This window comes from Abramis brama, assembly GCF_963993115.1.
Source record: "Abramis brama genome assembly, chromosome: 21".
NCBI lineage: Eukaryota > Metazoa > Chordata > Actinopteri > Cypriniformes > Leuciscidae > Abramis > Abramis brama.
Genome location: NC_139983.1, coordinates 24,273,790 through 24,287,885, shown reverse-complemented (window position 1 = coordinate 24,287,885; position 14,096 = coordinate 24,273,790). Strand labels below are relative to the sequence as shown.

The 14,096-nt window shown below is 35.9% G+C and overlaps 1 protein-coding gene across 1 annotated transcript in view; it reads left to right on the top strand.

Annotated features, from left to right (window-relative positions):
* ltk (leukocyte receptor tyrosine kinase) overlaps window positions 1-14,096 on the top strand; it is a 53,637-nt gene that overhangs the window by 19,195 nt on the left and 20,346 nt on the right. Inside the window, exons 5-12 of the mRNA XM_084097030.1 lie at window positions 1,356-1,498; window positions 1,767-1,907; window positions 6,180-6,329; window positions 7,450-7,550; window positions 8,420-8,580; window positions 10,171-10,265; window positions 12,149-12,229; window positions 12,612-12,786. Of these exons, the coding sequence (XP_083953156.1) occupies window positions 1,356-1,498; window positions 1,767-1,907; window positions 6,180-6,329; window positions 7,450-7,550; window positions 8,420-8,580; window positions 10,171-10,265; window positions 12,149-12,229; window positions 12,612-12,786 (1,047 nt within the window). The remainder of the gene's footprint in view (window positions 1-1,355; window positions 1,499-1,766; window positions 1,908-6,179; window positions 6,330-7,449; window positions 7,551-8,419; window positions 8,581-10,170; window positions 10,266-12,148; window positions 12,230-12,611; window positions 12,787-14,096) is intronic.

Sequence of the window (14,096 nt, the reverse complement as noted above, 5' to 3'; positions counted from 1 at the left end):
ACGAGCTAGTACGTTCATGACGTAGCTAATATACTTTTACTTTCTGCGTTTGGCTATATGGATCTGAGCCTAATAGAGGTTACGCCATGGAATGTGGTGTATTATACAAATCAGTCATATACCTAATAATCCCATCCAACTCAGAGATTCATGTTTGGTACACAATGCATTAGCTCTCCACTGTGTACTTAAGCTCCTGTACATTTAGTGAAGCACTCTCACATGCAGCTGTGAAACTCATGTATGAATTTTTGACATGTAATAGGAGTTTCACAATGCCAGCTTTTCTCTTGTAGTTCTTTAGTTCAATACTTTGTGTTGATCTGAGGTTCATTTTCTGTAAGCGGCAATGTTAAGAATGAAACAAATATGTAAAATTGTCAAAATTAAACTCTTATTACTTCAGAGTATTAGACACGGTTGTCTCGGTGTTGAAAATGTATTCTTAGATGTTAGGTCATCTGCTGTATCTCTAACACTGTTCTTAGAACATTTTCCTAACATTCACATTAAGGTAACATTCACATTAAGTTGAAGGTTTAAGGGGCCGTTCACACAGAATGCGTTTTTACATGTCAGTGCGCTGCTTTTCCATAGTTTATCTATGTAAACATGCGCTAGGCTAGTTGGACATATCTTTTGCAGCGTCTCGTGCATGACACGGCATTCTAAAAACACGGCGCTCAAGTTAAAAACTTTTTTATAATTATTTTTTTTCCATAGTCAACTGACTGTTTAAACTACAACAATGCATTCTCTGTGAATGAATGTTTTTTTATTTTTTTATTCTAATTCTCTGGAAAAGTTTGCACAATATTCTGACCTTGAACATGGTGCTATGGAATCAATAAACTAAAATACAATGCTAGTACACTATGGTATATTCTATGCTTCCAAACATAGCCTTGCTTTTCTATAAAATATAATAGTTGATTCTGACCTCTGAACATTACAGAGCTTAAAATCAGGGTTAATGTGCAATAACAAGCATTTTTTTTTTTCAGCAGATGTGCAGATATTTTCTCTGGAGCCCCGCACATGACACGCGGGGTAAAAAATATGTATATTGTGGCCAAGAATTAACAATTAGTTCCCACGACTTATTAATAAATCAGCACATTTTACTAATTCGTTCCCTCGTTTTAAGTAAACCGTGCGCATGATATAATAATGCATGCCCTTGATTAACTAAATATTTTAGTTACCTTGTTTTAGTTGAATCAAAGAGAGGGAACGAATAAGTTCAACTTGGCCACAATTTACTAATACGAGAGAACCAATTCTTAATTCGTGGGAACTCGTTTATCTAAAATTGAATGATTGTGAAAAAAAGCATTTCCTTTTTTGTGGCCCAGGCCACGGTGGGAGGTGCTGGAGGCTGTGATTGGTCAGTTAGATGAGCCCTTCCAGGTGACAGTGCAGTACTCTTCCTGTAGCAGCCATGAAGTCGGATTTCTGGCATTTGATTCGCTGGAGCTGAAGAACTGTGACATGATGGGTAACAGCTCATTAATTGTTCTCTAATATTATTCAACTCAAACGTGTGTTAGAGTTACTGCACGTTTTACTTGCACGTAGGCCGTCTGTAGAGCATTTCTACTTTATCACTATGAAATGGAAACTGTCTAATGTGCCCATAGCGTTTTTTAAATTATTCAATTTTGAATATTTTTAAAGTATTCAAATGACTGCACTGGTTATTGTTGTTCTATCCTTATGTGGCACTTTTGAACAAAATAATGATGGTTTTCTGTGTTTTTCTGCAGGAGATGATTATTTGAATTTGGGTTCAGATTGTGAAAAATACTCATCACTTCATTGTCCTTCTGGAGGCTGCATTGAGAAACAAAGAGTGTGTGATTTTCATACTGACTGTCCACAAGGAGAAGATGAGGACTTAATATGCAGTGAGTAAAATGAAAGATTTAAAATATTTTATATGAAGATGCGTATCAGGCTGTCAGTAATTGTGAACACGACACTCAAAATTTGAGCCTCTTTCACAGTTTTATGCATTTTCTGTTACTCACATCAGACCATTTAGTTTGCGCAGAGCTCTTAAGTCTTTTAAAAAGACCATATTTCATTTTTTTTTTTGTGTGTGATTTGAAATGTAGAGAACTGGCTGCATCCCACCAGTCCATTAATTTAATTTATGATAATCAAAACATTTCTTTGAAAGGTGGCCTTTAAGCCATAAATCCTTGTAAGATTTGTGAGATCATTCTTGCCAATCTGCATTTCGTTGAGAGTGCTCAAAAGTATGAACAGCAGTGTGACAGGGCGATATAAGAGGGTGCCGTTGAGTAACTGGCTGGCTGTGTGTCACTCAGCTGTATTAAATCTTACGGCCATGATACATTTCTAATCCTTTCCCTGGAGGCGTTGGATTAGCAAACCTGCTCTGTCAAAGTTTTCCACTGAGTGAAGAAGTACACAATGGACCTGAAATGCATTCGTGTGTGCTTCCCTCTTGGAAAAATATTTGCATATTTATTGATTTATTTAATCTTCATTAACATTTATACTATGCTTAGATGATTTATAATTGTCTGTGTACAAAGAACCTGTAAATGTATTGTAATATTTGGCACACAGCACTTATAATCCACAAAGATAAAAAGGTGAGAGTAAAGACTCTTAAAAGTAATCTAAATGTACAGAGTCTATTCAAAATGTAAGATGTATCTGCTACACACATTGCATAAACATTCAGTTAATTATTCTAGAGTTAACAAAAGAACCCTATTAGCTTGATTACCTACTCGATTAGCAAGAAAAAGCAAGTAACACCCTGATGCTGAATAATTGAAACTGCAGTGACTCTGAAGACTGGAGTAATGACTGCTGAAAATTCAGATTTGCCATCACAGAAATAAATTATATTTTAAAATATATAAATAAATAAATAAAATAAAAAACTTATTTTACGCTCATGTTGATTGAAAAGCTACACACGACACGCGCACAGAATCTTATTAGTATTTATTGTCCTCCAAATGTTGTTTTAGAATGTTGTGGAAGAATTCCAGTGAGAAAAAGAAAGTCATTTCTATTCTCAGAAGAAACATAAAACAAACACAACAAAACTATATAAAGGCTATTCACCTTAGCACGTTTAAACTTTCATTAATTTGATACGAAGAACAGTCTCTAGTCTTGGTCTGGAGCAAGGTTTACGTAAAGTGACGTGAAAATAAGTGAGGCAGTCTGAAATCTGCCCCAATGGCTCTCAATATGAGCAGTTCCATTTTTCACCACAGATGTACATAAGAAAATTCTGGGGCGCTGTAGAGCTGGGCAGGGCTGCCGCGCTTAGGGCCCTATTTTAAGGATCTATGCTCATGGTCTATAGCGCACGGCGCAAGTGCACTTAGGGCAGAGGTGGGCAAACTACGGCCCACGGGCCACATACCCGTTAGGTAACTGGCTAAACTGGCCCGTTAGGCTGTTTAATCCGGCCCGTCGAGTATTTAATTTTTTTTCTTAAGATCACAATCATTTTGCCTTTTTCTTGCAATACTTTGCGTTATATATATATATATATATCAGTATATAGCCTATATATTGCGTTGCATATATTTGACAATCGGAATATCAGATATTTCATGCCATAGCTAACAAATGTAAAAAAGGAAAAATGACATAAAAGCAGATCATCATTCATTCAGCGCTGTTGTGGCTGCGGTGTGTCATGTAACAAGCGATGACGCATCACCATGGAAACCAAACAGACAGCGACTTAAGCGCATAGACTTGTTGCACGTTAATGTTTTTTCCTTTTTTGGAAACTCGCAGAGAAAAAAATGTTTGGTAACCGCTTGTACACCCGTTTAGTTTTTCCTTTGATTTGTCTGCTATTTAGTTTCTTTGCTCCTCTGGATTTGTGGATGTATCCTGAATGATTCCGTTTACTACGCTCCCCTGTCTGCCATGTAACGTTACAGAACCCGGTTTTGTTCATTAAATGTTCTGATCTGACTTTGCTTTTTATGTTTTATTTTACTTAAAATAAATTTGTATATTCGTTTATTTCGTTTTTTCCACAAATGTATGACTTTTGTAAGTGCAACTTGATAGCCATATGCAGTTTTAATAAAGTTGAATTAACGTAACCTTCTGTCATTTTTACTCTTCTAAGTGTACACTTGCAGGTGTTTTGTTTCTAATTTACTGTTAGGCCCATTAAATAATGATAAGGATAAACAATATTTAAAAAGTATAGGCTATAATGATCTAACATCTGACTAATTAAAAATTAACCTCAAAACATAACATGCTAAATATAACAGTTATCTAGCATAAAAAATGTATTGTCAGAATGTCGTCTCTCAGTTGTTGAATTTCGCGCAGACGTTGCCACAACGTAAATGTGTTTGCTCAGCCCGATCTCATGAAAGTGCAAATACCACGAATTGTATTTGTAGTGCTATGATACGTAGTTTTCGCGTGCATATGATACGCACTTTATGGCGTGTAATAGGTACGCACTCCACACCCCTAATCCTAACCAAGGGGTTTACAGTGTGTGTAAATTTCCCATTCTCTTTAAAAGCCAGTTGCGAGGTTAAAGCGCGCAATAAGCATTGTGTACACGCGTTGTGGACCCACCTATAGGCGCACATTAATAACGTGCTCTTTAAATAACAAAACAAAAATTGACTTTAGACCAGGTTTCAGTTGGTCAATGGCACAGTCTATTTCAGTTGCCTCAATAGCAACGCGCCAACAATGCGCCTGAACACACCTCGTTTTCAGACCAGCACGCCCATGGGCGCACAAATGGGCGCAAATGCATTTGCTATTTAAACAACGTGACACAGGACGTGAAAATGATAACTGTGTCAGGCTGAAACTTGCAAAAAACACTTGCGTCGCGCTTGGCACTGCATTGCACGGGGTGTATGATAGGGCCTTGAGTATCATAATACATGTCAACCGAAGCCATCCGCTAAATTATGTACCCTGCTCACTTTACGACTTAAAATTATCTAGAATATTTTGAAAATATTTGTTACAGAATGCTGAACACATTTACAATTTATTATTGATTTAATTTATATAGTTTATATACACTGTAAAAAAAAAATCTGTAGAAATTACAGTATTACTGGCAGCTGCTTGCCAGTAACTTACTGTAGATTTAAATTGATGTTATTTACTGGCAACAGTTTGTTCAAAGTTAAATGAACATTAAACATTAACAAGTCTTTATCTTTACAGAATAAAACTAAAATAACAGCCTCATGCAAAGCATTCTGGGAACCAAAATCTGAAGGAAAAAAAACAGAAAAAGGTTGATGAAGATTTCTGGTTCCCAGAATGCTTTGCATTAGATTGTTATTTTATAGTTTTATTCTGTAAAGACAAAGACTTGTTAATGTTTAATGTTCATTTAAATTTGAACAAACTGTTGCCAGTAAATAACATCAATTTAAATCTACAGTAAGTTACTGGCAAATAGCTGCATAACTACAGCAAATTTTTTACAGTGTAGTCTATGTTATGGATGAATATTTCTGCCCCACCTGCCCTTACAGACGAGCCGCGGCTGGTGGAAACTTTTGATATTCTGTGAAGGGTTTCATAATTTTGACAACATCCTAATGAAAATGATTAAAGCAACTCCCACTAAGTTTAAGCTTATTAATTACATCCATGACCATGACATTATAAAACGTGTCCTCTGGATAATGAATCTGTCATTTAGTTAAATCTGTCCTAGCCAAGTATCCAGAGACCATATTAGCACACATTAGTTGGAGTCCTGTCATATCAGCTGTCATTTTAGGTGTGTAATATTTAAAGTGTAAAGCTAATTGAGACACAATCTGCTTTTATAATTTAATCTCTCAGTAAAAGTAGTAAAGATGTTGGAATTATGTAATACTTGAATACTTTCAGTACTGTGTCTGATTCAGGCCTATATACTTGGACTTAAAACTACATTGAACAAACTGGAAGAAAAAAAAAAAACTTCACCAGCTTTGTTGATTTAGTGATCCTGATAACTACATTTTAGTGGACCTAAGGGATAAATGAAAGCAGAGGAATAAATGGAAGCACTCGTTTGATGAGCTTTGAAAGCTCTGTTGTTTTAAAGCTCTAATGTTTGCAGGCACGATCAGCTGTATTTTACGAATTTGTTAGATGTTTCATAATTTGCTTTGTCTTTGCAGACTCTTTACCTTTGGGTTCATACTGTTCATTTGAGATGGGCTCCTGTGGATGGTCAGTGGCTTATACACAGTCCTCTTGGAGACTAGTTAGTGGACAACAGCTGACTGAAGATACAGATCTACTGGGCACAACTCTGCAAAACACTCAAGGTAAATGTGAAACAACATCCATTCTCAAATGTGGATGAAAAAAAGTATTTTTACATTTAACACAATTATATAAACAAATAATTTGCCAGTATACAAAATGTTTGGGTCAGTAATATTAAAATAATAATAATAATAATAATAATCATTTTTTAGAAATTTCAAATAAAATGTGTAAATCGACCTGAAGATTGTCTGCATAATGAACTCTAAAATACAGAAACACTGTAATGAATATTGTGAATAGAAATACTATTTAAATATATATAGGAATCATCTTTTAAATGTACCTGTTCCCTTAAAAAAAATATTAAAAAAGAAAAGTCTGAATTTTGCCACCAATTATTGAATGACTCATGCTATCCATTAATTAATCGCTTGGGGATACTTGATAATGTTGGTAGTCAGGACCCCAACAGTAAGTAAGTAAGATATGTTATGGATGGTTCACATCAAAATGTTTAAATAGCTTACACTTCCAATCCAATTAAGAGAGTCATGAGGTGATGTAGTTGAACAAAATGTGACTTTAGATGCTTTGGTTTCCATGTTTGCGAAATGACCCTCCTGTCCGATGAGACAGGAACATAGGAGACCCATGTGTATAAAAAGACTGTATTTTAAATGTCTGTTCACATTCATCCTAAGCAAGACAATCCTTTTAGTTATGAATATCACCAATGGGATTTTCCATAGCATGAGAATCCAAAATGTTTAAAGGAGAACTATTTTCATGATGAGTTAATGGCATCTGTGATTTTAACATGATATATTTAAGAGGAGTCGTAATGATTTACAGGCCATAGGAGAATAGTGCTGTATAATGTAGCTTAGTGTGATGTATTTGTAGAATTATGCAAGAATGATGATTTCAAATCCACAGTACAGGTGTCCAAGTCCAGTTTATGGCTGGGTAGTTGTATTCCAACTTGTTAAACTGAAATGCACCCTTTAAGAAAAACATTTGCATGAGAAACTCTACCTTTCTATAAGATTGTCAGCACTGTGTTTAAAAGCCCATTTTGGAGAGGTTTTTCAGCCCTGCATATTAAGCTTTTGTTTTGCAAGCTGTAGCACACCATATCTGAGCACTCAATAGAGTACTGATCCTTTCTCGCCTCAGGGCACTTCCTTTTCTTAAAGGTCAGAGGTGATGGTGATGAAAATGAGGCGTTGGTTCAAAGCCCAGCTCTCCCTTCAACTATAACCAATCAGGACTGTCAGGTAAGTTCAAGCTGACAATCAAAGGTTTGTGAGTAATATTAATGCTGTGTGAGTGAACTACAACTAATAAATATTCATGATTTTATATCAATGATCTCAAATTCACAATTGAGACAAGACTTGCCTTATGTTCTAATGATTTAGACCTACACCACCTTTCAAAAGTTTGGGGTCATACGATTTTTAAAAAGGTCTGTTTTGCTCACCAAGGCTGCATTTATTTGATACAGTGAAAATGGTAATAATGTGAAATGTTATTACAATTTAAAATAACTGTTTTCTATTTGAATATATTTGAAAATGTACTTAATTTATCATTTTCAGCAGCCATTACTCCAGTCTTCAGTGTCACATGGTCCTTCAGAATTCATTTAGATATGGTGATTTGAAGACACCTTTCTTGTTGTGCTTTTGTGGAAACCATGATACAATCTTTCAAGATTCTTTGATGAATTGAAAGTTTAAAAGAACAGCATTTATTTGAATTTGAAATCTTTTGTAACATTATAAATGTTTTTTCTGTCACATCAATTGAATGCATCCTTGCTGAATAAAAGTATTATTTAAAAAAAAAAATCTTACTGACCGCAAATTTTTGAATGGTAGTTTATGTTTGGCTATCCACATAAAATGGTTTTTACTGTGCCATAATATTTGGTTTCTGAGACTTTGCTTTTTTGGCAGATTTCAAGTTAATTGTCCATGAAAACAGGGACACATCTGTACAGAATGTCTACAAATAGCTTACACAGAGTAATCTTACATTGAGCCAAAGTTTCAATTTTACACTTGATTTTCCATGAATAAGATATTATTCTGAGACATCTGGTCTTGTAGCAGATGCTCAGCTGCTGAAGTTTTCTGTGCAGTTGCAGTTCTCTCTGTACTTGTATGGGGACTTCAATGGAACGGTGCTCCTGTCAGTGGAGGAGAAGGCAATCTCAGCACCTACGCTTATGTGGAAGAGAACCGGACAATGGAAGGACGCTTGGCAAGAGATCATTCTGCCGATTACAAAGATCTTAAATAGGTGAGATGAATAGATGAATGGGTAAACAGGGACCATCTTGTCCCTGTTCTTGGATAAAAGAAAAGAAAACACCCAGGGCTTGTCATATGATTAACAGAATCATTAATCTAAACTTTTTTTTTTTTTTTAACTACCCAAGATTTGTCAAAAAAAGGGATTTCAAGATCAAGTATTCTATTTAAATATGCATTTTGACTGTGATTTGCGAACCCCTGGGCATTAGTGAGGGAGCTGAAGGGAGTTTGTGAGTTGATAAAACCTAAAAAAGATTAAATTTGTTGTGCCTTATAAAGATTAGGTGGTGTACCTGCATATCATGTGACCATAAACTGGCGTCAAAGAAATGGCATTAAAATATGAACTTAATTTAAGGTGGTACTTCAATTAAATATTTGGGTCAAAGCTGACAAAAAAGTTTGGGAATCCCTCACAAATCAATTAACAGAATCCCTGCCAAAGGCTGCATGTACACTGCAGGTATTGATGCCCAATTCCGATTTGTTGACTATATCCAGGCTTTTTTTCTTTTTTTTTTTTTTTTACGTCTAGCTTACATCTTCTTTTAGAGTTACTCATATCTGATATCTACACTATACACTTGTCTAAACATCCCAAACTAGACGTACTGACATGGAAAAGCTTAGGACGAAAAGGAAGTGAAAATGGCGCGATTTGCAATGGATGCAGATGAAATGATAATTCAATCTTTTGCTTTCTGCACCACATTCAAAGGTCAGCAAAACATTGGGTTGAGCCTTCGTCCTCCATTGCACCATTGAAAGAGTGATTGCAATTGGTGTCCACCTGAGTTGACGTCATTCGCCACCGTCACTTTTTCAATGACGTGCGACTCGCCTTGACGGGAATATCCAATCTGTCCGCCAATCTGTTACTTATTGTATTTTGCAACTATGTCTGCCCTTTGAGAATTGTAAATTGTTAATATTGTTTGTTCAATGCCTATTTTGTACGTAAATTTGTTATTTCTCAATTTTAAAAAAATGTTTGTAAAAAAAATCCGATCTGTCCGCTAACATGGCGGGCACAAATGCACATTTTACGCGCAGGTCCAGAAGCGCATTTCATTTTTTTTGTTGCAGTAATTAGTTTATCCACAAGGTGGCACTTCTGAAGATGAAATTCACGCCACGCGCACTGAATGCTGACCCTCGAGTACGCGTAAAAAGTGAAGTATACTTTGGCCTTTACTTGTGGGCCCTACAAATCCCGCATTAACTCAATTAATAAATGTCCAACATAATATAAAGTCACACATCACTATTATGTCATGACAAAAATTAACTCAGTTAACCTCCAAACTGTTCTGATTTTATCAATGTTGTTCAGATAAAAATGTTAAAATGAATGAGCTTTTAACCAGAGATGAAATTTGGTGCTGCCTTAGATACAAAGTCAAATTAGGAGGCATGTTACCCAAACCAAGTCTTGCCCTGCTTAGAGTGATGTAAATTAGGAGTTGAGCTTTACTCCAGCTATTTTGTTTAATTTTAACGTAGACTATTTACATTAACAACACTGATTTGGCCTTTGCTCTTATTCTAAAATGTTTTTCATTTGTTTTGAGCACAGCTTCCATCTTAAAGTGCAGGCTTTCTGGACTTCTGGATCTAAGGCTGACATTGCGCTTGATGACATTTCATTAAGTGCAGCATGTTTTGACACAGGTAAACTTTCTGCTTCACACATGTACAGTATGCGCACACAGACACTCATTTCTTGCAGAATAATGGTCCATATGTCCATCCATAGCGCACAAGTTTATTGACCACACTACAGTATTAAACTCATAATTGCGTCCAACCATTCAAATATAAGGCGTGTTCAAAAATTTAGTTAGTAAGACAGATGGAGAATTTAAGAGGCGATGTGCACACATGATGTCTAACCGCTGTCTCCAGTTCGCAGTGGGAGATGGTCTCATAACGCGGTTGATGTAGATTCTGCTTGATTGGTTTTGAAGGATGGGAGAATCGATAAGACGACCTCCCTATTTGCTTTCGTATTCCGCAATCTGCAAATGTTGTAAAAATGGCAACAAAAGACGTTCTGCTATTCTGAGTACTTTATAAATCCTCAGAATCAGGATTGTTGCGGTGCCACGGTTGACCGCAGGAATTGATGGGCCTGTTAATGTACGTTTAAGACATGTGAAATTCAAGATTTACTATCCTTGTTAACGTTGTTTCCCATAATCTGTGATTTGGAGAAATTCCTGAGCCATCTGCTCATTAAATATCCTCTTTAGCTTTCTATTTAGTCCTCCTCTTCCTGTTCTTTGTCATGTTGTCACTGTCACGGTCTGTGTTCACTCATCACCTTCATTCTCCACCATAACTAACCCAATTAAAGCCATTGACATAGACTTTGGAGGTCTTGAATTCTCTTTTTAACTTGTACTGTATATTCTTTTTACTTTTAGTTATTCTGAAATATAGGAGAAAGACTAATCATATAAATAGTAAAATGCAAGCGCTGTGGCTTAGTTGTTGCTACACATGCTGTGGTACTCTTATAGGTAATAAACATATGAATCTGGTTTCTGATATTTTCGGATCCCCTCTCATCCCCACATTATATCATTTGGGCGAGCAGGAATGTCCATTCCTGGACCAGCATGGACATTCCTGCTTGTGCTGGTTTAGTGTCTGTCTTACTGATAGACTAGCATAGCCATGCTGATCAACAATTAGCATTATTGTCCAAGTGGAGATGGTTGACCAAGGAAGTCTTGCTGGATAAGCTAGTAATGATGGTGACTATTGTGGAAACCAGCAACCAATTGTCACTTGTAGCCTGTTTTGGTTTAATTTTCTCTGTGTTCTGTTCTTAATTAGTTAACACTTGTTCTGTTTTAGTTCATTTCAGTATATTTAAGCCCTCAGTTTCCTGTGTTCCATTGTCCAGTCTCATTTCAGTTTACATAGTTGTTGATATTACACTTTATTACATGGCTTGGTTGAATTCCAATGTAGAATGCAATCTGTTATTTCTTGATAACACACCGTTGCCATGAAAAACAGAGCGTTGCTATGGACGCAGGATTCTAACCGTAGAGACAGAACAGACTATTTTCTTTAGCGGAAGCAATACAATCGTTTTTAAATCAATAAACTCCTTTTTAAATCAATATTTTGTGTCAAATTATTGATATATTTGGTAGGTAGCCATGTAATAAGCGGGATAATGTAGAGCGAGGCGGTTGTTATAGCGAATACAACCCCTTCAGGCTGATTCAAGTCCTGATCAGCCTGTCGGGGTTGTATTCGCTATAACAACCGCCTCGCTCTACATTATCCCTTACGTCTCCTGCATGTTAACCTTTGGAATTATTATTAAAGACTGTTAGTTGGTTGTACTCCATTCTTCATGCGTTTATTTCAGCTACCGTTCGTGACACCAATACATCGCTGGTCTTGTCAACAAAAAATAAAAATGGCAAAAATTTAAAAAAATAAAATAATAAAAGATTTCACAAGAATTGATTCTAACATCTCACACTTTCATTTTTCTTCCTCTCTTTGTTCTTCGTTCTCCTCTGGTTTAAAAGAACTAAACGAACTGCTTCTTGGACAAGGACTACTGCATAATTTAGACTCCTTCAGCCCTCTCCCAGAACCCTCAGCATCAGGTACAGTTTTCTATTATAAGAAATGTTAAAATGTAATTTATTCCTGCTATGATGGCAAAGCTAAATATTCAGCATCATTACTCCAGTCTTCAGTGTCACAAGATCCTTTAAAAATCATTATAATATGCTGATTTGGTGCTCAAGAAACATTTATTATTATCATCAATGTTGAAAACCGTTGTGCTGCCTAATATTTTATAGATTTAGTTTTTCAGGATTCTTTGTTGAATAGAATATTCAAAATAACTGCATTTATTTGAATCTTTTGTAACATTTTAAATGTCTTTACTGTCACTTTTGATCCATTTAATACCCCCTTGCTGATTAAAAGTAATTTCTTTTCAAAAGCATGAAAAAAGAAAGCAGTGTCTTTTATTTTCAGAGGCATCCCTTATAACATGGTGGTTTACTTCCTGTGGAGCAAGCGGACCGCTAGGGCCGACTCAAGCACAATGTGACAGCGCTTACCGTAACACCAACGTCAGCGTGGTGGTGGGGAAGGAGGGCTTTTTCAAAGGGGTTCAGATGTGGAAGGTCCCAGCTACCAACATGTACAAGTAAGTTTAGAAGCTGGAAATCATTGTGGTTTAGATTCATCTTGGGTTCAAAAACAGCTATTGTACAGGTACTACATGCATGGTCTTTCTGGAGAAGCTGTTTGATCAAAGTCTGGTGGTGATCATCATATGCTAGCGACCAACATCCAAAATGCACAACATTCAAATATTTATGTGAAAATTTGTGTGGCGCTCATTTAAACTGTTTTTTCAAGTGCTCATTTAAACATGATCTATGTGGTCTTGAAAAAGAGATTCTCCCCTCAAAATCCAATCGAATTTAAGCAGATGTTAATATCAGGTGTGAACAGTTTCTTACTGTCTTCCTGTATTCATCTATTTTTTTCCCCTCTGTCTCATTCACTTATTTTTGTAAAGTCAGAGAGAGACATGACTCACTGGCTGTAGGCACAGATAAATCTCTTCCTGTACTCCACTTAATCTGGCCCCTGTGTAGTCAAGCCTTTGAACTGATTTACAGTGATTATAGAGGCTAGTCATGGGAGCTCATTAAAAACAACTCCAAAACTGTCTGCGAAAGAAGGGCATGCAGGAGAGGAGATGCAGGAGACAGGAAAATATAGCAGATAACTATCAGATGAACTTGGACGACACTATATTGTGATACTATTGCATTCAGGGTGCCAGACTGAAATTTAGAGATCCAGTTCCGGCTATCCCTCATTCGTAAACTGAATTATTTTTTATTGTATCCTTTTGTTTTGGTGCCCTAAGCACTGACTGGTTTTAATAACAAAATATTATATTTGCCTCCAGACAGGAAGTTTTATCTACCTTAGTGGTGTGAGGGAATGAAAGTCTTTGCTTTTACATTTCAGGATTAGCTCAGCTTAAGTTGAATGTTATTAAAATGATAGTGTTTATATTCACAGGGATAATGGTGATGATTTTGGGCCCACTTATGATTTAATAGCCTAATATACTACTGGTATATTAATAGTATATTTTCAAACTCAAGAATGATGATCCCCTTGCGAGGGATATATATATATATATATATATATATATATATATCCCTCGCAAGGGGATCATCATTCTTGAGTTTGAAAATATACTATTAATATACCAGTAGTATATTAGGCTATTAAATCATAAGTGGGCCCAAAATATATATATCATTATATATATATATATATGCTTTTAATTTGTTTATTATTTTCTATGCAGATTCACTCCCCTATAAAATCATCCCAATTACTCTAGAATGATTCATTCTTTTCAAATAGAGCCATTCAAATCATCTGGTGAAATTGTTTTTATATCACAGAAAAACAAAATATTACAATGTA